Here is a 21592-nt window from a genome sequence, read left to right as displayed (position 1 = left end):
TTGTTGAACAAAAACATTTATACGGGTATAATTTTTTTTTTTTGTATTATAGCACTTTTAATTAAAACATGAAAGGAATCAATAATGACTTCAACAATCTTGTATCTGAATTGGGTGCATATTATAAAAATGATTTCAAATATGCTCGTGTTGAAAATTAAAATAGTATAGCAGCTTTAGTTCTAAGTCCTAACAATGGTGTTTAGTAAAATATATTATACGTACATATATCGTATAAGTATACCTACGTCCGACATATAATATTGTTTTTCTAGTATGTGTCCCTTAATGACCAAATCCAAAGCCACGACATTCCATATTTAAAATCTCCTAAGACACTTTAAACTTGTAAAAATACAGTGTGTGTATTTTTGCCTGTTGAAGTTTTTAGCTTTGCGATGTTCACATTCTCGTGCCTCAAAATTCACCCAAAGCAGTACGTACTACAGGTAATTCGCCTGACATCTTGAGGGTCAAGTTGGATTGTCATTCCATCAGAATGAATTTGAGCACGAAATTAGGAGATATCTACAATACCAACCACTTTAAATATTTTAAAATAATTGTCAACTTTAAACTTTAAGAAATTAAATGACATAAAATAATCGACCTTGAATTTACATTGCAGCACAAAAACATTTCTCAATACTTTGATTGAAAGTAAAACTGCTTTTAAGATGTCTATTGACCCAATCAGAACAAATATATAATATTGACAACACGTCATGTTAAAGTCAAGCATAAATGTTAACTACAAATTAATGACATGCACGAGTAAGGATTTTTTTTATACAACGCCAATTTATCGTGAAGCATGTCACTATGTTTTATATCTGTATAAATTTGAGAATAATACATTTTTATACAATTGACCGATCGTTTACAGAGAAAATTGGCATTCAAAAAGTGTATTCTTTCAAAGTGTTTTTATAATACGCACTTTGCTGTAACTCGAGCAATATTAGGCCGACAAGTTATACGTGTATTATATATATAAATATATTTACGGGTAGGACCACATTTGTCGGCTTATAAGTATATTTTGACGCGTAAGACTTAACCAGTCTCGATTTGAATAATTATTTTTGCAATAGGCCATAAAGCTTCACGATAAGGCGCGGAGCAATAACCATGAACTTCAAATTGTCTGGTATACTGGAGGCAAGTGTGAGTTTGATGCCTTAGATTATACATTTGAGGTAAAATCTAGAATAATCGCGAATATAAGGATTCTGGTTAAAATACGTTTGAAGCCGAGCAAGCATTCATTTTCATGTACTTAATTGTATTGTGAAATTGAAAATGTCAGGTAAAAATATGTCATATGTGTATCATCTAACCCGCATTGGAGCAGCGTGGTGGAATAGGCTCCAAAATTTCTCCACAAAACGATTGGTGGGTTTCGCTCAGCAATTGGACATGTACAGGTTGTTTTTGTTTTAATCTTTAACTTAAAGTAATTAGCCGTTAATTAAAGACTATAAATAAAGTTGTTTATACAAAAGAATTGCCTATGGCGTAATGGATTATTTTTGTTCGAAGTTTCCCGAAGTAAGGGTTTCGTAATATTAAGAGATGTTGTTCGAAAATAATTAATCTCCCATTACATCAGTTAAAATATTTAAATTGGTGATGTTTCTTTATTATCTTTTAGAAACCTCATCATCATCACCGTCGCTGTGGTAACGACGGTTGGGATAAGCTTATTATTTTATATATTAAAAAAATATTGATTCTAGGACTTTGTGCGAGCCCGCCTATTACAGTGTTTTGTACCAGTGTAACTACAGTCACAAGGAATATAATAAGTCGAATCCGAAAGTTGGTGGCGTATCATCAAACGAATGGAAAAAAATTATTTCGGTGCCAATGGACAATGTTAACCACTTATAATCAGTTGATCTATTTGCCAGCCCTCATAAAAAAGAAAGAAAGAATAATAAGGAGCCTCATATTATTTTACTTTAGGTATAAAACCATTGAATATGTACCAGAACCGAAGAGCTGAACAAATCAATCAATGCCAAATGGTTATTTCTAAAAGTAGCATTTCAATTTGTTGTTAGAGACATTAACTGTTCCTTTTATAATGCAACCAATCATAAGATTTAAAATGCCACATGGTTATGGTGCTACCACAGTGCAGTTATGAAACATTATAAAGCCTCATTGAATTTGTTAGTTAACATCTTGTCACCAAGTGTTGCAAACGTTATCAAATGTTTCCATGTAATGTAAAAATACTTTACATTAATGTTTATTAAACAAATTACTTACCTCGGAAAGTAGATTAAAAGCGATAATTATGAAATGTTATGTAACAATGTCACGTTTTTATCAGAACAATTTAGATTTCTTACGTATCGTAATAGTAGAGTAACATAATTATTTAAGTAAATGTTATTATTTTCAATATTACACAGTATCAAACTATCCACCAGATGGCTAACTAAGAGATTGGCACTGTACTGGAATCAGCATTGAGAATTGAGATGTTATGTCCCTTGTGCCTTAGTTAGTACTCCTTAAACATACAGTAGAAGATTAAATTAAGCATTCATCTAATCTTGAACCTAAAGATCTTCCAAGTGGATGACATTTTCAATAATATATCTCGGTTTCGTGTGTATGTTGTGAATTAAACTACAGAAAAATCATTCTGTTTTGCTTAACATGAGAAATAGCCTGCATGAATTATAATACCCGTGTTAATTAAGGAATCATTAGTGTTGCTCGACTCATTTCCTAACTATTATATTATATAGTTTAACCGGGCCTTAGAGCATTAAATATACGCACCTTACGCTCTTACTGAAACGCGGTAACCATGTTTTAGTTTCAAATGGTGGATTGTTATCACAACAATATTTGAGATAGTTTCACTGTTATTATCCTACTTTGTAGTTTAACTTTATAATACTAATATTATAATAGGAAAAGAAACTTTTTTTATTTTCATTTTTTTTTATTTTGACTGGCGGACGCGCAAATGGACCTCCTGATGGTAAGTGGTCAACACCGCCCATAGACAATGGCGCTGTAAGAAACATTAACAAATTTTTACATGCGCCACCAACCTTGGGAACTAAGATGTTATGTCCCTTACCTGTAGATACACTGACTCACTCACCCTTCAAACCGGAACACAACAATACTGAGATACTGCTGTTACGCGAAGAATATCTGATGAGTGTGTGGTACCTACCCAGGCGGGCTTGCACAAAGCCCTAAATATCATGCGGGAAGTTCAACTATTATCCAATAAAAACTACAGTCAATATGACATATACATATTATCTTATCTAATTAAAAATCAAAATAAACTTTTAAGTGAAACTACTACCGGTTCGGAATGTAGATTCTACCGAGAAGAACTGACAAAAAACTCAGTAGTTACTCTTTTTCAACATTTAAAAATACAGTCATTTAAGGTAAATACAATTAACTCTACGCTTTTTTATCATCTGTATAATCTTGTATTGAATAATATGCCTTCTTTACCAATGTATTTTTTTTCAAATGATTTGAATTTATGAAACGGCAAAGTTAAAAATGTCTGCGGATTTTTATTACAGAAACGGATACCTTGCCCTAAGAAGGATTATTGACTTTGCGGAGGATTAATACTTTTATTTTTTTTTAAGATATAGATATAGAAGACGTATGTTTAATTATTATGAGTTTTATATTGGTAAAAACGCAGATGAAATTCTGTATAACGTATTTGTTGTTACTATAATTGCTCTTTTCAATAATATATCGACTTCTCCGATACTCGAGCCTCATAAGCCTATAGGTAATATTTTTATAACATCTTTAGTACTTTTTTCTTAATATACGATCACAGACATAATAAACATCCTATTTTAAGCAGCAGCATAATCAATACAAGAAGATTATTGACTTCTTGTTGTTCATTAATTACTTACAACAAGTTTTTTAAAATTCCATTAATTTGATTTCCATTTGATTCGTCCAAAGAGGTTAGAACACGAAGATCTTAAACAAACGTTACAATCCGAACAAGTCCGTGTTCATCATTTACATAATTAGTGTTCTAAATTCATTTCCAACTTTGCGGTGAAAGAAAACATCGTGAGGGAACCAGTATGTCTTTAAAAAAAGGTCTAACATAATTATACTTCAAATTAAGTGGTACAATGAATACAATGGTATTGTTTTTGGCCAAACGAAATCTTCGTCCGTCAGTGGGTTACTTTCAGGTGAAGTTGTTATTTTACAAAATACATTAAAAAAACGTTTTGAAAAAGTATATTATTAAAAATTTTCATCTTTGAAACGGATAGCTCTGACAGCACTAAAAATTTCCAACTTTGTATACTTATAACCGCAAGTTTGAATTTATTAAAATTTGAGTTTCATTTTGGACGCGAGGCGAAAGTTTCATTCTGAAAAGGTATAAAATTATGGAGAGAACTTTAACTGGGACCGCAGGCGTGTTATGAATGGTACGAAATTTTGTTCGCGTGTGAAACCATGGTCACCCTTGCCTTTGACTTATGACGCATTGCGGCTTCGAACTTAGGTCGTTCTTAAGCATAAGACGTTTTAGTACAAAGTTATATTTAATGGCTTAACGCTTATAGTTGATTAGTATGGATTTATTATTACTAATCAACTATAATACATCACTTTTTTTATTTAATACTAACTAACTGTTATGACATTGTCCAAAGTTAAAGATGAGATTACACAATTTGATTATCCACAAATCTTATGATATCCTAGGATAATCTTTTAAACAATTAAAACTTAATACACAAGAAATACTATTTTCTGAATTACGATAAAAGGCAAATTGCTGTTTAGATTATTCGATTTTTAAACTTTGAAGTAATATAAGTAAGCATCGATTAATGTATGCTAAAAAAAAACCTAGTTTGGAAAGATACAGTTCAATCATTGTTAAATTGTATTGATAATGGCTTGTTACTTATGTATTATACATTGTTTGTTTCCATAATAAATATATAAATTCAAATCCATAAATAAACTCAATTTTCTTCAATAATTATTCGTCAACCGTTTAATTCCTAAAATGTTGTATTATCTAAAAAGTCATTAGTTCCATAATATCAATGGATATTCTACGTTTCATATGAATACCAGGAGAACTTGCCATATATTACCATACCAGGAGACCAACAAAAATGTTACAGTGACATTAAAAATGGATTCAAGACTTTTAATAATTGGATTGTACGCTACCCAAATACTCAACTCTAAGAATATTTGAATTTCGAAACTCTTAATTAGGATAATATTCGATTCAATCCCGTCATTTCCTGAAACATTTTCATAACAACGTCATTAATTTAAGATGCTCCTTGAAGAGGGCTCTTTGTTTTAATGACGTCATAATGCCGTGTAACTTTGAAAGTGAACAGCAAAGAAAGGCATAATATTGAGAACGACACTCCAATACTTGTTTTACAGAAAAATCCTCTGCAATTTTGAAATGTTATACCTAGTGTTGTTTAAAAAAAAAACACTTTTTTATGAAAACAGTTGAACAAAGGCGTCAAGATAACGACCAAGTACTATGTTTGCGTAAAACATGATCATTTTTTCATGAGGCATTTATTGACGCACCGGCTTTGGACTAACTCGTATGCCGGGACGGCAAACGGCATGACGGTTTTTGTTGCCGTTTTGTGCCCCCTGTCCGCCATCGTATTGTACTCCCGTAGATATATGTCATTAATTCTTTTACTCCATATTTTTTTATTGCTTATCTTTTTATTATGAATTTCGACATAAACCATAAAATTCGTGTCTGTACTCCCAAGTGGTCCCATTTTTGATGTGACACGTGACGGCGTGCTCCGTCGCCGCTCTCTACTCCCTTGTGTGTGTGTCGTAGTATAAGTATTTTTTTTTTATTTTATCTCCATACTATCAGTCTATCTATGTGTATCAGATCAAAACAGTTTAGTTACAATGAATAGCTATCCGTTGGCAGACCCCGAAGTGCTGGATGAATATCGCTGGTTTTTTAGTAGATATTCTTGCACTTTCGGTGTGGATGGGTCCCACAAAGCGGAGAAATCGCTTTCCCAACGAGAACAAAACACATCATATAAATTTAATTTATTGTGTATAAAAAAGTCTTAGCAATAAAACATACGATGTTTTCCGATCTTCGTGTGGGTTCTTTATCTGGTAATAATCGGTTTTATGACCCAAGTTTTATCTAATAGATAAGCTTCGAACAAACTGCCTTCATATACATTACTATTTGACCTTTTTCTAGAGAGATTAAGTTTTTATTATATTGTTTTTAAATATTATTATATGAACAAAGAATTATGATAACTAAAATTGTATCTCTTCAAATTATCTTTCCGCTAGCAACCACCCCACCAGCCAGCATAACATGAGCTAAGGTATCTTTATAGCTTCCACGAATATCTTAGTAGGCGAAATCGAATATTTTACATCAAGATTTATTAACAGAAAATAATAAACCTTTCAGGCATTAAATATTCCTGTGTTGGGCATCTTTTCTCTTCAATGGTTTGGAGCTTATTTCATCACACCTCTCCCATTCAAATTAGTAGATAACTATACATGTGGCAAACTGCTATCCTGCAAATACGGGTCCTGATACGAGGTCACGGTATATGTCAATTAAAGTTACTTAACCATATTGTTATTATTAGTATTAGGAAATAAAACTAGTCATTAAGGAGCCGAATTGTTACAACGCTTATTCGTAAATAAATATTCTGTTGTATTTTAGTTCTCACGATGATTTTCAAAGCAAAAAGTATAGTTGTCCATAATATTATACTTCTCACAATATCAATTCTAATGAACAAAGGTTAACTTAGTATGATGAGGCATTTACTCATTCGGCTTCTTAAAATAAAATTTAGAAAAAAATTTTAGAGGGAAGATAAAAATTTACTAAAATAATTTATGCATAGTTTGTATACCTTGTCATGTCAAAAAATACATTTAATTTTAAATAAAAATTTTTGATGTTTTAATAGCTGTTTACTGTTTCATGAAAAACCCAGCCAATAAATGAACAAATACACGGGGTAAATTGTATTAAAATAAATTCAACAATCAGAACTTTCTATGTAATTCTCGGCTAACAAATTTTGTAAGTCAAAAATATTTCAGCTAAAAATGAGGACGGTTTTCGCGACTCATACATATTCAGTAGGAATCCATAATAATATTAAACGCCATGATACATAGCCTTGTCACGGTCATACGCATTGCAAATTTGCTTACTGACTTTCAAAGGATGCCGTAAATCATCACACACGAAAAACGTAACATAGTACGTTCCTTGACCTTACGAACCTCTTATGCATGGAATGTTACGTATTATTTATTGCTTTTTTTAAACTTTTTACTTCCAACGTAAGGTATAATAGATAAATCTTTCTTATGTATGTGGGAGATTTTTCTTTTGTACAGGAGGACTACGATTATGGAAATAGAGTTTTTGTAAAATCCCTTTGAAACATCTTAATTTCGCGAGAGCAGCAATATTCTATAATGTTTTGGAGTGTTCTTGGTACCCAGAGGCACCCTCCAGGCACGCTTGATTGAACGGTTAACTTCTCGGGGCCTTATGATAGCACACGGAAGCGATACCGAGGCGTCCTACATTACTGTTTTTTTTACTGGATGAAATGGCACTTGGCATCTAATTATCTTTAGAATTTTAATTACAATTAATATAATTTCAAGTAGATAGATATGCATGAAACAAAAGAAATTATTGAATTATATAAGAACTATGAATTCTAAAATTTTTAAAACTCGTGCAAAAATTTTTATTCAAAGTCTCAACGAAAATCATCAAACGTCTTTTGGCGTGTCTCTTCTTGAGATGACCCAAAAGACGAAAGTTAAAATAAACAGGTCAAGATCTCTTAAATTAATAGCTAGAGAGGTATAGTTTCTAATTTAGGAGCCGTGTAAAGAGTCTATTTATAAAAAGTACATATATTTTTGTCACATAAACTCAACATAGTGCACGTTGAATTTATTAGAAAAATGCAAGGATTAATTCCTGAGATACGCAAGTTAATAACCTTACATTACCTACCATTGTGTGTTTTATAACATAGGAAACAACGTATGCAAAGAAAAAACAAATTAAACATAAAGCAGGCAAAGGCGCTAATCGCTTGAAATGATCTCTTTCAGGTCAGGTCTTTCTAGAGTAACGAACAAAGGATAAAAACAGGAACAGTGAGCATTTGCAATAAACAAATTAAAATAACTTCTACCTATATAGGTATATAAAAGCGAAATACCACTCACTGATCACGTTCAAACGAAATTTGGCAGGTAGGTTTCTTATAGGGTGTAGACATTTACAATATATTTTATGAAACTCAATCCCTAAGGGGGTAAAACAAGGGGTTGGAAGTTTGTTTTATAAGGGTTTGTTTCAAGTTAGGTTAGGTCCAATAAATATTTTATTTCTACGACAACTTAATTTTATTTAATAGTAATTAATTAATTAAAATGATTTTATTATTTTACGAAGATAAGCCAAATATATACCAAATATATACAATAAGAGAAATATTTGTCTTTTACAGTTGCCTACTCTACGTAATGGACGATCCGGCCCTGCATACAATGGTAAATAAAACATTCAAAATAATCGAACACATTTGATAAATTGCGATTGTCTGACTATTCTGATTGGGTTATGCGTGACGCCAATACCCTCTATCGACATTGGACAGAAGCATCGACAAAGTATAGAAAAAAAATCAGAATTGATTATGACTTTGATAAGTTAACTGTGTTGAGAAAATTGTCCCCCGTTCATTATTAACATTTATTAATAATTAATTCAATAGATCAGTGCGTGATTAATGGCTAGACATTGAAATTTCAATGCATAGAAGGTGTCTCAGGGTACCAAGCACACTCGCAAAGATTATGATTGCTGAGTGATTAAATGATTGTTTGACCTGAATTAAAACGATTGGCCGTGTCACTTTTATCGACTTAACCAATCTCTCTGTGCGTTTCGAATAAAAATGAAAATATTCCGAAAATTATATTAATTTTATACATATAAAAAAATGAAAATTGATAAAACATAATTATGCAAACGATTTCAGAAAATACGTACCAGCTTGACGAATTTCTCGAGGCAGGGGGTTCTATAATTTGACAGCTCTCACAGTGAAGGAATTACAGCATAATTGAGTACGACTGGAAGGCATCGAAGGTTATAAGGATTTTTTTATTAAAAAGAAAACGATATAATTAATAATCAGTGAAGTTAATATTGATTCAAACTTTTGAATACAAATTCAAATTTACAGTTTATGTTATTGCTATTCAGATGCGCGTAGACTAAAAAAATTAGTAGACTTTTGATTCGTCATGTAACAGTATTGAATTAAATGTGAAACTATGATTCGGAAAGTGCAAGACATGATAACTAAAACGCTATGTTCCTTGGCTAAAATTAAAATCAAATTAATACATTCTTAATTCAAGTAGTTCATAAAAGTCTTTTTGAATCGGCATGTTACAGTGTTGAATTGCATGTAAAGTTACCGCCGATTCGAAAAGTAGATTCTACCTAGAAGAACCGACAAGTAACTCTGTAACCAATATGTTTTTAAGAACTTCTTACTCAAGTCGTTTATAAGTATTGTTTATAAGTGTGTCTTCAAAAAAACATAACCCAGCAACGCTGAAATACTTTACTTAAAATTGCAAACAGGACCCGCAGCAACATGAAACTACTTCCAATACCAAACTTCGTCACAAGCATGGCACTTTAGATTATATACATCGTAAAAACTCTTATATATTGAACCCAAGTTTCTCAGTTATAAAAATTGCTATTTAAGTAGCGTGAAACTAATTCACTCCATGAGAGAAAACCGACGGTTTGCGGTTTTAATACCAATGAAGTTAATTTCGTGCGATTCAATGTTTTATGGCGTGCACTTTACGTCTGCAAGGGGTTAGCTTCGACCTCTAATTGCTGACAGCTTCACGCTTTCAGACTCGTTGTAATTCACGCTCGGTCTAATTAAAAAGACTTGTTCATTTTCTATTACGAAGAAAATGCTGAACATGAAGGGAAATATGAAATTATTATTGCCTTGGTGATGTTGGTAGTGAAATACTTGATGTATATGAATAGTTTGGAATGTAGATTCCACCGATGAGAGCTGGCCAGAAATCCAACATTTAATAACTTGTTTTTCACGAAAGACCTTACAAAATATAAAATGGGCTACCTGGTGTTATATTGGGCTCACTAGACCATCTTGGCTTCATATTTGTACCTATATATTTAAGGCAATATGTAATGAACGGGTATTGTTAGGAATTGAAATATCAATAATATTTCATGATTGTGTTCGACGTCAACCTATGACGTCACGGAATGCAGTAGTGAAATAGACATTTTTATTATAAAATAATGGCACTTTGTTTCTACAACGTTGATCAAAGAAAAAATTAATAAGTTGATTAAATACTGAACGCTCATTGGTCGCCTAAATTCGTCATCGGATGCTATCGACAAAAAATTGACACGTATGTAAGTGAAACAATGACAGCCCACATCTATTAAAGAGAAGACTTTCCTGAGGTTCTTTCGAGCCAAAAATCTGTGCGGATATTCTTCACAGAAGTACGCCGTCTGGAAGTTGACAGTGTGTTCACTTTTGTCTTGGAAAGCAAGTCTTTATTCCAGCACTGAACTCTTTCCGGTCGTGTCGGATTTGTCATTCCATTGATTATGAATGTAAGCAAATAGAAAATACAATTGTGTCTGCACGTATAATTTTGCACTAGTTTAGAGTGACTGTCGTGGGGGAAATTGCTCAAAGAGATAATCAAAAAAGAAAATAAAATTGTCTATACGTAAAAGTCTTAACAAAATGTCAATACCGTCAAAACCTTAATCCAAATACACATTACTATAAATAGCCATAAAATTTCATGACATGACAACGTGTATACCGTTTTTCATAATATCATGTTTATTACATATAAAGAAAACTCAAGTAATATTCGGTTCAATATCGAACCCTCATATGATAATTTAGTGACGTATTGTTATACGTTAGAAATAAAACATCAGCCAAAGTTCAGGGTTCATTAGCCATAATAAAACGATTATATTTTCTTTGATATTATCTAAGCAGATTCAGTAATAAAATAGGTGAGTTCTTTTACCCGCTTATGGTTATAATAAAATGTTACGTCCATTTATAACAAAACTCCAGTCGTTTTTGTACTTGAAATGGTTTTATGAATTTTCTCTATATAATCTACAAAACCATTGACGTTATAATCTTCTAAAATGACCATTCAAAAGTGCTATTAAGAACCGACTTCGGTAAAGCAATTTTGATTTTGAACGGATTAGTTTTAGTATTATTTTTATCTTTACTATAATACTACTGTAATATTATGAAGCTGGAGTGTTTGTTTATTCGAACGCGCTAATCTCAGCCATTCAAAAAATATATTTTTGACAAAAGTTATATTTGTACGTTCTTAGAATTATACTATTTGAGCGCGAGCTATTTATTGACTTTCTTTTCTTTTGAGGGCAAGATTTACAGTTTATTCTACCACGATGGGTCAATTTTGGGTTTGACAGCTTTTTACTTCTACCGACACATGGAGGTTTCTTCACGAGTTTTTCTTTTATTATAGAACACGAGATGAATTATAAGTTGAGTGATGATTTGCTTGGCTTTGAAAGGCATTTTGATACAGACATGGTCACAGTTTTGAGTTAGAACTTATAGGATTGTTATGTGCGTAACATTTAAAATAGGACATATAATTTTTTATGATAAAGGAAGGCGGACGGGCAAATGGGCCACCACAATGAGTTAATGGCCATTACCACCTTTAGACATTAGCTTACTATTATCAATTCCTTACATCACTAATGCGACATCAACCTTGGTAACTGACGTGTTTTGTTCCTTGTCCCTGTATTTACACTGGCTTGTTCTGGTGCTAGAATATCTGATTGAGTTACACCTACCCAAACAGGTTTACTCAAAGTCCCTACCACCAAGTAAAAACAGTCCTACAGTTCCAACCGGTGGTAATATCACATTAAAACTTATTAGGCCAAAAGTGCCTACTTAAATTAAAGAATAATGCATTTTATATTCAAGGTCAAATAAAAAAAAGTGTTCAGTTTAAATCTTTTGAATGTACGATAACAGCGAAAGCTATATAAATAAACATCAACAAGGTTTTTACAATTGTACAAGAATAAGTCTTATTTATATACAGAACCAATACAATACTAACAATATTAAAATCTTGTCAATAATTCCTCGCCGCGTGACTAGCTCCAATAAGCCAATGATCGTCATATGTAGCTCACGATAGTTGGAGAATATGTCCATGCTGCCCTAGCAGAAAATAAAAAGAAACTTTACGTTCCTTTTCGCTTCTGTTTATTTTATTTTGTTCTTAAAAACAAATCGTGAGATTGACAAGGTCCCAACGAAATTCTGCAGGTCACTGTGTTTCATGATGCTTAGATATTAGGCACTTCCGTCTTTTTGAATATGTGTAATACTCAAATCTTATATGTAAGTTATTTTTAATAATATATTTTCAAGGACAGAACTGAAGTAACTGCCTCTTCACCTCTCGCTGATGTTTTGAGTTAATGTATTTATATGGCAGTACTTTTCCGGCGCATGAAATTCGCTCACGATATTTTTCTTTACGACGGAGCACGATATGATACGAATATTACAAAGAGGTAAGTTTTGTTTGTTTTATCCGATATCACGCAAAAACTACTAAGCTGTTTGATATTTAACTTTCATATTATTTTAGGTTAATTTCAGGTCAGACATAGGATACGTGGTAGTTACGTTAATATGTTGTATCTGTATATTTATATATGTAGTCAGTAGGGCATCTCAACTTTAACACGGGAGCAAATTAACATACTAACATAGGTACACGCGTAGACTACTAAAATAATAATTTTAGATATTGCCTCGGAATTAATCGATATCACGCCCAATATACAGACAGTTTACCAATTGAAATTAAAACGCATGACGTTTTCTTTTTTGATACTCCTTTCAAGCATATTAATTTATTTATATTGGGAATAGGGCCGTCGGTGAGTCCGTCTTGGTCATCAATTATTCTATCGTCAAACATCAATTCTCTGCACTGCTGATTGCCGGCTTAAAGACGAGCCAGGGCTACAATAGGCACAGGTTTCTTAATATCTCAGCTCCGATCTTTAAGGAATATTCTAAGATAAATAACTAAATAGATGCTGGCGTGTGTTTTTCTGCTCGAGATTTTTTACTCAATTGGTTCAAACATTTGGTTGAGCACTGACCAAAAGTTCATTTATACAGATATGGTTATAATTATTAATTCTTTATGTATACATTTTTTTCAATGCCTCATTTACTTTATTGAAAGCTATAATAAAAAATATTGAAGCAGGTATCTGACTTTGATTATTTTTGGTATTATTTAGCCTGGGGTCTGATTGGAAATCAATTTAAAAATAACAATTGCCATGACAATGCCGTGAAATGAATAAATGGTTGACATATTTAGTTACTACTGTTCCCTCGACTGGAATTGTGCTGCTATGCCCATTGAACATCTTTAAGAAATCATAACTAAGCCAGCCGCGTGTCAAACAGTTTACGTCGAAAAAACTAAGAACACCATTACTTTTTCATATAGCTACAAGTAACATATACGAGAAGGACTCAGTGGCCATAATACCTTTAAACTTTTTCTCACTGGCAACATTAATAAAGCCCAGTGTTGCCGCGTCCGTAATTCATTATTAATATCGTAGGGCTGTCAACAACCCTGTTTTTTTATGATTAAATATGTCTTTTTTTTCTTGTATAAATGTTCATTTAATTGTAGAATGATTTATACCGAGCTAAGATTTAAAATTTATGAGTTGATTTGAATAAAGGATTCTTTGAGTACGATGAAAAAATGTTTGAGAATATTAAACACAGAATGGGGCGGATTTGTGATGTTGAAATATACGAACGTATGATTTGTTTCAAATCGTAAAGATAATTTATTTTTAATTATAAAAAAAAAAAACAGATTAAGAAAAAAAATAAGCAAATACTTTAATATAATAGTTTACAACGAATATTGTAAGCACTAATTTCATTTTATACAGGACAAGTGACAAGTGTGTCTGAAATGATTGAGTAATAAAAAAAAAATACAACAAAAATATTTTTTTATTATATCGCAACTAAGTGATGAGTTTTATTTGCTAGACAAACTGCTTAATTATATTCATTGCGTTATAAAATTTTACGTGGTGGTACCACTATCATACATTCTACCAAAAAGCAGCAATACTGTTGTGTTCATCTGAGTTTGCAAGATTCAATGTTTAAATGCAGTAGTAGTAGTTTTGTCTATTTACCATCAGATAATTTGCCCGTACTACTTATACTATAAAAAAAAAAACCAAATAATATAATATTTGAAGTCAAAACTAACCGCACGAATCCCACATGTAACCAACGGGGAATATAAACAATCTCACGCTGGGAGTTCAGATTTACACAGCATTTGTTCAATAAAACAGTGGTTCTCTTTGGTTTAACCATCCAGCACCCCATTTATTGGATATCGTATGAATTATAAATAAGAAAAACGACCGAATTCCTCCATAAACTTACCTTTCTGGGGCACGCAATATAAAATCTTAATCAGAATAGGGTCTTGCTTCACACTTCTGATGAAATGGGATTTTGAAGACGAATTAGACAGACTGGAGTTATTATATGAGTCCGAGGTGCCTTAGTGGTTAAACCTCGTCCCAACTGACGATTGTGGGTTCAAATCCAGACTACTGAAATTTCATGTAGTTAAATTCTGCAACATATGTGTCCGGCCAGTAACTTTTTTCCGCTTTATTCTTTGTTAAATTCTAACAATATAGTAAATTGCAATCAAGAATCCTCTTTAATTTTCTGCACATCTGCGGTTGGAGCTCCTTAGAATGAGACATTAATGGATTTTTCGTGTGCAGCTGTCGTGTTATAATCACTGGGACAAAAATCGGCTTACGCTATTAATTAATTAATTAATTTATTTATTTATTTGGTTAACCAACAAAAGTAAACATTATTACATGCGTTATGTTATAAAGACTATATAATAAAGATGACTTAAATGTCCTTTTAATTATAGGTTATCACATCATGCAAAACATTAATATTGTAGTGTATCAAAAATTAAATTAAGAAACAATAATGATTAAAAATACAATAAATCTCTTACATTATTCAATAAAACAATTACATTACATAATAATTAAACATTAACATTTGATAATATTATAATATCTATACAATTACCACGAAATTAAACACTATATTTTTATTATTATATTATTTAAGAGATCTGGACAGTCAATTTTGTTGTTTAAAAGTTTATAAAGAAACATTAAACATAGGGTTTTCCTTCTCATTTCAAGACTAAATATTTTAAAGTACTTTAAGCTGTCATTATAATTCTTAAATTTTAGTTTAAACTTATATAATATTTGCCTCAAGAAACGTTTTTGAATATTTTCAATCCTTGAGGTATGGAGTTTTTTATAAGGTGACCAAATAATATTACAGTATTCCAGTTTACCACGGACAAGACTAATAAAGATCTTAAAAATTGTTGCAGTATTCTTGAATCCTTATTATTATATTTATTAATATATAAAATTTACTTTTAATATGAACTTTAAATGTATATGTCGATAAGTGTAAAATTGTGTGCCGAGTTTTATTTTAATCCATACCATATAAAGATACGAATAAATATATTAAAAGAATAATTGGTCTAATTTCGTTCCAAAACGATTATACGCCCAGAATTTCGAACACACTTTGACTCTTTATAATTACGTAATTGTGGTACAATTTTATAAATTTTATCATAAAAAGTTTGTCCTATTGATGTACACAAAATAATAGATCGAATTTCTTTTAAAAACTTAACTTTTGACAGAATTCGCTGTTTGTTCAAATAAAACCTTCTCGAAATATTCGACGTGATAACGAACGAATCGAAAATCGAAGGTAAATAAATAATTTAGGTAAACTTTGTTATTACGATTTGATACGAATAAATCGATTTAGATATACATGCTATCAACAAATCATATATAACCTTTTCAAATTACATCCAAATAAATTTATAATACAGGCGAATGTCAATCACACGCTATTATTTTGCTTCTATAGTAAAAACAAATGTATTAAAATAATAATTATGGCGTTGGACACTCGGATGGGACGAAGCTGCTTTTGCTATGTTATATATATGAAATGACATACACAATGAAACAAATTAACAACGCTTAAGGATACATAAATGACAAGAAATAATATTATTATTAAAAATCCTATGTGAATTAAAACAATACCAAAAAATAAATTTAAATAATGCTATATTAAACAATATGTGATAGAAAGAGTCAGGCAGAAAGAGAAAGAGAGGAAACGGTCGCCTAGAGGGGTCATAACACTTTTTTTTTACTTGTCGATTTCTATCAGTTACTCTACTGTAAGCCGCGCAAATAAATATCGTTCACAAAAATAAAAGTGATACAACGTTACTTAACCTACAATATTAAACAAGACTTCTCTTTATTGAGTTATAATTCTTTATTTAAAATCAAATATACGGATGCGTTAAAAAAATTAACACTACACACAAAGAACCCATTGCTCGATATTTAGACTACCACAAAGCTGTATCTGTTTTTTAAAAGCGCTAATGTCAGGTAACGTAAGTTTGATTGAGTAAGATATAGGCTATTCACGCTTCGACCCTATCGAGTAGGACAGTGTTAACCAATCGGATAAGCTATACTAGTCTTTAGTTAATGAGTCCTACTTGGCAATGTACTATTTTATATACACGACTGTGTTTATAAAGCATACAAGATATATCAAATGAACAACGAGGTAATGAAAAACATGAGTATGGCAAAGTTATAAATCAAATATAAGCAAGGTAGAATTAAAGTTATTCAATATTATTAGACGAGATGTTCAAGGACGAACTTTGACACAAAAACTCTTAAAAAGCTTTCGGATTTGAACTCTGGATCTGCAGCTCTGCTGCCAACTAATACCAACGAGGTACCAACAATTCATATTCTATCATAACGTCAGGCGTCGACTGAACATAGCCATACCTTCAGAACTTTTCACTCAATGGACGTGAAAAGAAAAAAAATACATTATAATATTAATGGATAGATCCTATCTTAAACTTCTTAATATTATCTTCTTTTAAGGTATTTCTAAAGATCTTTGTTGCGTTCGTATTTCGATTCAACTCAGAAACATTATGAATAGTTAGATTTATTTCATTGATTCAAAAATTAAAATTTTTATCACTATCAGGAAATGTGACAGGCAAATATCACTTTTCCTTATAAAATGATCATTTCTCATAACATCACAAAAAACGCTGCGCTTAAATGTAACCTCATCTATAGATAAACTCTAAAGTTGACTGAATATGAACATTTATATAAGCCATTTCAAATATGGAAGGCTCATTGTAATACGTTATGAAACGGGCACTAACCTGGTTTATCCAAATCGCTGAGGAAATCCTCGGTGTCGGTGTAGGCCGTAGTGTGGCCTAACGCGAGCACCAGCCAGGCCCACGAAACTGGACCAAACGGCCTCAACATTGCCCCGTTCTCACGATAACATCACTACACTCATTACACTACACTAGATCACTAGGTCCGGTCCACGCTTACTTTACGGAGTATGTACCTGGAAAATACAAAAATATTTAATTACTTACTATTAAATGAATATTATAGATAGTTTTTGAACTGACGCAATAGGTTATGAAAATAAAAGCTTCGTTATATATATTACTAAGCAAGTTTGTCAAGATGGTTTGACTGAATGAGAAGAAGAAAATAATACTCTTGCAGTTCCTCTTAAGAGGAACCTGTTATGTTTCCTTAGCAATGTTTCACTTAATTTACAAACGACTTTATAAATGCCAATTCGATAAATGTAATTTTAAAAGTAACGTCTACTTGAATATATCAAGTTACGAGTATTTGTGTTGGCAGTTCGCAGTACCAGCGCAAACTTTTCGCTTGCATTCATTTGTACTTTAAATAGAATGGAATAATTCAATGGGAGTCGACAACGTGTTTTAAAAACAATACGAACTTTGACATGAGAAGCCCATAATATAACTTTATGCCTTTCTGACGATTCTTTTGTTACGAAGTTCTCGCTGAGGCGAGTCGAACATCTTGTTTTTATTCTGAAAAGTGCTTTCAGCTCAACTATATTCAAGAGAATATTTAATTGTGTTAGGTTGCTTTATGAAATACGTCATTAATATGTTGAAATATTTTTATTCTTGACGTAATTTCAAAAATAAATTAATATATTTTGTTTATTGTGACGAAATTAATGAAATTTTCTTGTGATAAGCCAGACAACGCCTCATGGAATGTTATTAGTGTCTAAATTTACGGCAAATATTATATAATTAATTTTACCAAAAAGTGTCGCATTATAAAAGAACTGAAACAAACGATCCAACGGTATTATCTTGGTGTGCGTGACAGCTATGTTTGATACTTGCCAAACGTCAGTACTTTACTAGTGTGCGTGTATTTAGTAGCCAATAGGAGGCCCCTATTTTTGATGCGTTCTCAGCTTTAACAATATATCTAGAAATATAAATGGTCAAAGACCTAAATATATTTAAATCACTTAAGTAAAGTATAGCACGTTAGTGAGGACTCCCAATCTCTTCTCCTTGGAAGTTTTGGACTTTATTCCATTCCCAATGCTTAAATGCATTGATTTTTTATCCATCAAACGTAACTTTCCTCGCAGTGCTCTTTCATTACTGACCACTATACAAATTATTGAAAAATAAAAATGAAGTTAGTGTTACTTACTTTCCAAAATTTAAGTCAACAATATTCTTCCAAGATTCAGGACCAATTTGATTGTCTAATAAGAATATTAAGATCTTTTTATCTTAAAATTAAAATTGGTCAAATTGGTCATCTGTAAGAAATAGCATTGAAAGGAATATTTACCATCATTAGTGCATCTCAAATCATAAGAACAAAGATTCTGTTTCTTGTGGTTATAATGAAAATCAAATCAAAACATTCTTAATTCAAGTAAGCTCATTAAAGTACTTTTGCATCACGAAAAGTAGACCGAGAAGACCATAAAGAAACTGGGCAGCTAAACTCTTTTCTACAGTAAATACTAAGGCCACACTTTTTATCTTTAATATTAACTTTGATTGAGTAATATGTCTTATTTATCAATATTTTTGGAATGAGATTTAAATATAAGATTTTAAATTGACATGGTTATTTTTATTACTAACAGTATTTAAAACGGGATATTTACCATGTTTTTTATTTTTATTTAGTGGAGCTCGATATTTCGACATTATCTACGAATGTCTTGTTCTCGTGAACAAGACATTCGTAGATATCGTAAATCGTCTGTTAGTAATGAGATTTAAATGTCTTAATAGGCCAAGTTAATTAGGCTCACTTAGTGATAAAGCTGAAATATACCATACAGACTATAGCTGTGTGGTTCCCACCAATACCATTAAAGTATGTCAGAATTTTATCATACACAATGTTGTCTTAGATTTTCGCGATTATTACACATTGAAATAAAACTAGTTTTTTTAACGGATTTAATCGCGTATATTAATTATGTTATTTTGACATCCCGACGTTTCGAGCACTTTGCAGCGTTCGTGGTCACGTGACCGTGACCACGAACGAATCAATCAATTTATAAATTCAATTTATCATACACTTCAAATTTAATTAAGAAAGTATTCCAAAATAAGAATATAAATATGATCTTCTATTCGCAGTACAAAATCAAGTTAGACAAATACAAATGACCACTTTAAAATCTCAGTTCCTTCTTCATTTTACTTCGACATCACGGCCTTTTGGAATTAATCTATTTCTGGGCTTCCAGCTCCTACTCACTAGGGCGGTCACGTTTGGGCCCCCGATGAGGTTGAACCCTTGTCATTGCCCGTCTGTCTGTCACATCCCGAACGTTCGAGGTCACATTTATTTTTTCAAGGGATCCTGCAAAAAGGTATCCTTTGGGAACAGTAAACTTCTTTATACAAATCGACTTTAATAGATTTCGATCTTGTTGGTACAGTAACTATAGCGAATTGATAAAGCCATAAGAGATTTCAGTAGTACGTACATTAATAACCTGCAAAAACTTTTACAAAAACTTTTTCTGATTCTCTTTATAAATTTAAGAAAACCATAAAACTTAAATTTCTTCATTCTTCTATAAATGGTTAATTAATTATTGTAATAACTAAAAAACACATTCTTATATTTTTGTTCGAGTACATATACTAACTTTTATTTAAAAAATTTTTTGTTGCTCACTAAACTATTAGTACTAAGTATTATGTTGTTGTCTTATTAGAATGCAGTGTTGCTTATAATTAGGGCATCATTTAGTCTAGATCTTCTTTTGTTTATTAGCATGTACAATTGTATGAATGTATGCTCTGTTAGCGACCTATGTAATAAATAAAATAAAATAAATAAATAAATACATTACGAATTATAAGTTTTGATGACTTATCATTGTCATATTAGGTTTTCTCTCTTCTAACTTTTCTTAGTCGTGATATAATTTATTTAAATATATTTCAGGGTAAATCTAACATCGTATTATACATCTTTGATAAGTATATTCTTGGTGATATGACATTTTTGCAATTCCACCTGTATTGGTTAGGTTAGTACCATGTAACCATCACAGATCCTACCCCCAAACAGCAATACTTATACAAAGAACATATTACATATACTTTTCTTAGTTTCCAATTTTGGTGGCGCATAGAATAGTTAATGTTTCTCGCACTACCACTGGGTGGTAATGACCACTTACCGTCAGGTGGTAAATTGCCAGTTTGATTATTTATTAAAAAAGGGGGTATACTATGCCATCTATATATATGGCTTTACATTTGTAAATAAATCAATAGTATTTATGAATATACTTAAAAATATCGTACCCTATAATTTAGTTGCAAGTTCTGTATCTTAGCCATGAATTAGACAAAATTTTAAATAAAACCATATTTACAATAATATGGTAATTCACACGCAATTGTCTTACAAATAAGAAGCTGTCGCGGGACACCAAACATTGAAACATCGAAATGGCGATTGAAATAATTTATCACTAAAGAAAGCCAATAAATAAATTTTAAGTAAAATGAACACAATATATACCTTTAATAATATATATTATGCGTTCCAAGCACCTATAAGGGATTAGAAAGTAGCGGCGAAGATGTGACACAACTGCATAAGAGAAAGTCAAGCCGTTAGCCGTCACGGGATACGAGTCGTCATACCCACACATGGTCCACATTACAACAGTATCACTTGTTCTTAATGACCATGTCATAAGTACCAACGTTAAATTATTCGTTTATCTATAATTTATTTATCAAATTCAAACTAAGCACG

At 31.6% G+C, this 21592-nt stretch overlaps 1 protein-coding gene across 1 annotated transcript in view; it reads right to left on the bottom strand.

Annotated features, from left to right (window-relative positions):
• LOC125070898 (hemicentin-1-like) overlaps nucleotides 1–21592 on the bottom strand; it is a 260952-nt gene that overhangs the window by 148088 nt on the left and 91272 nt on the right. The window contains exon 4 of the mRNA XM_047680905.1: nucleotides 17635–17831. Within this exon, the coding sequence (XP_047536861.1) occupies nucleotides 17635–17743 (109 nt within the window). The 5' untranslated portion in view covers nucleotides 17744–17831. The remainder of the gene's footprint in view (nucleotides 1–17634; nucleotides 17832–21592) is intronic.

The sequence above is a fragment of the Vanessa atalanta genome, chromosome 18, assembly GCF_905147765.1.
Source record: "Vanessa atalanta chromosome 18, ilVanAtal1.2, whole genome shotgun sequence".
Taxonomy (NCBI): Eukaryota; Metazoa; Arthropoda; class Insecta; order Lepidoptera; family Nymphalidae; genus Vanessa; species Vanessa atalanta.
This window is presented reverse-complemented; position numbering and strand designations above follow the sequence as displayed.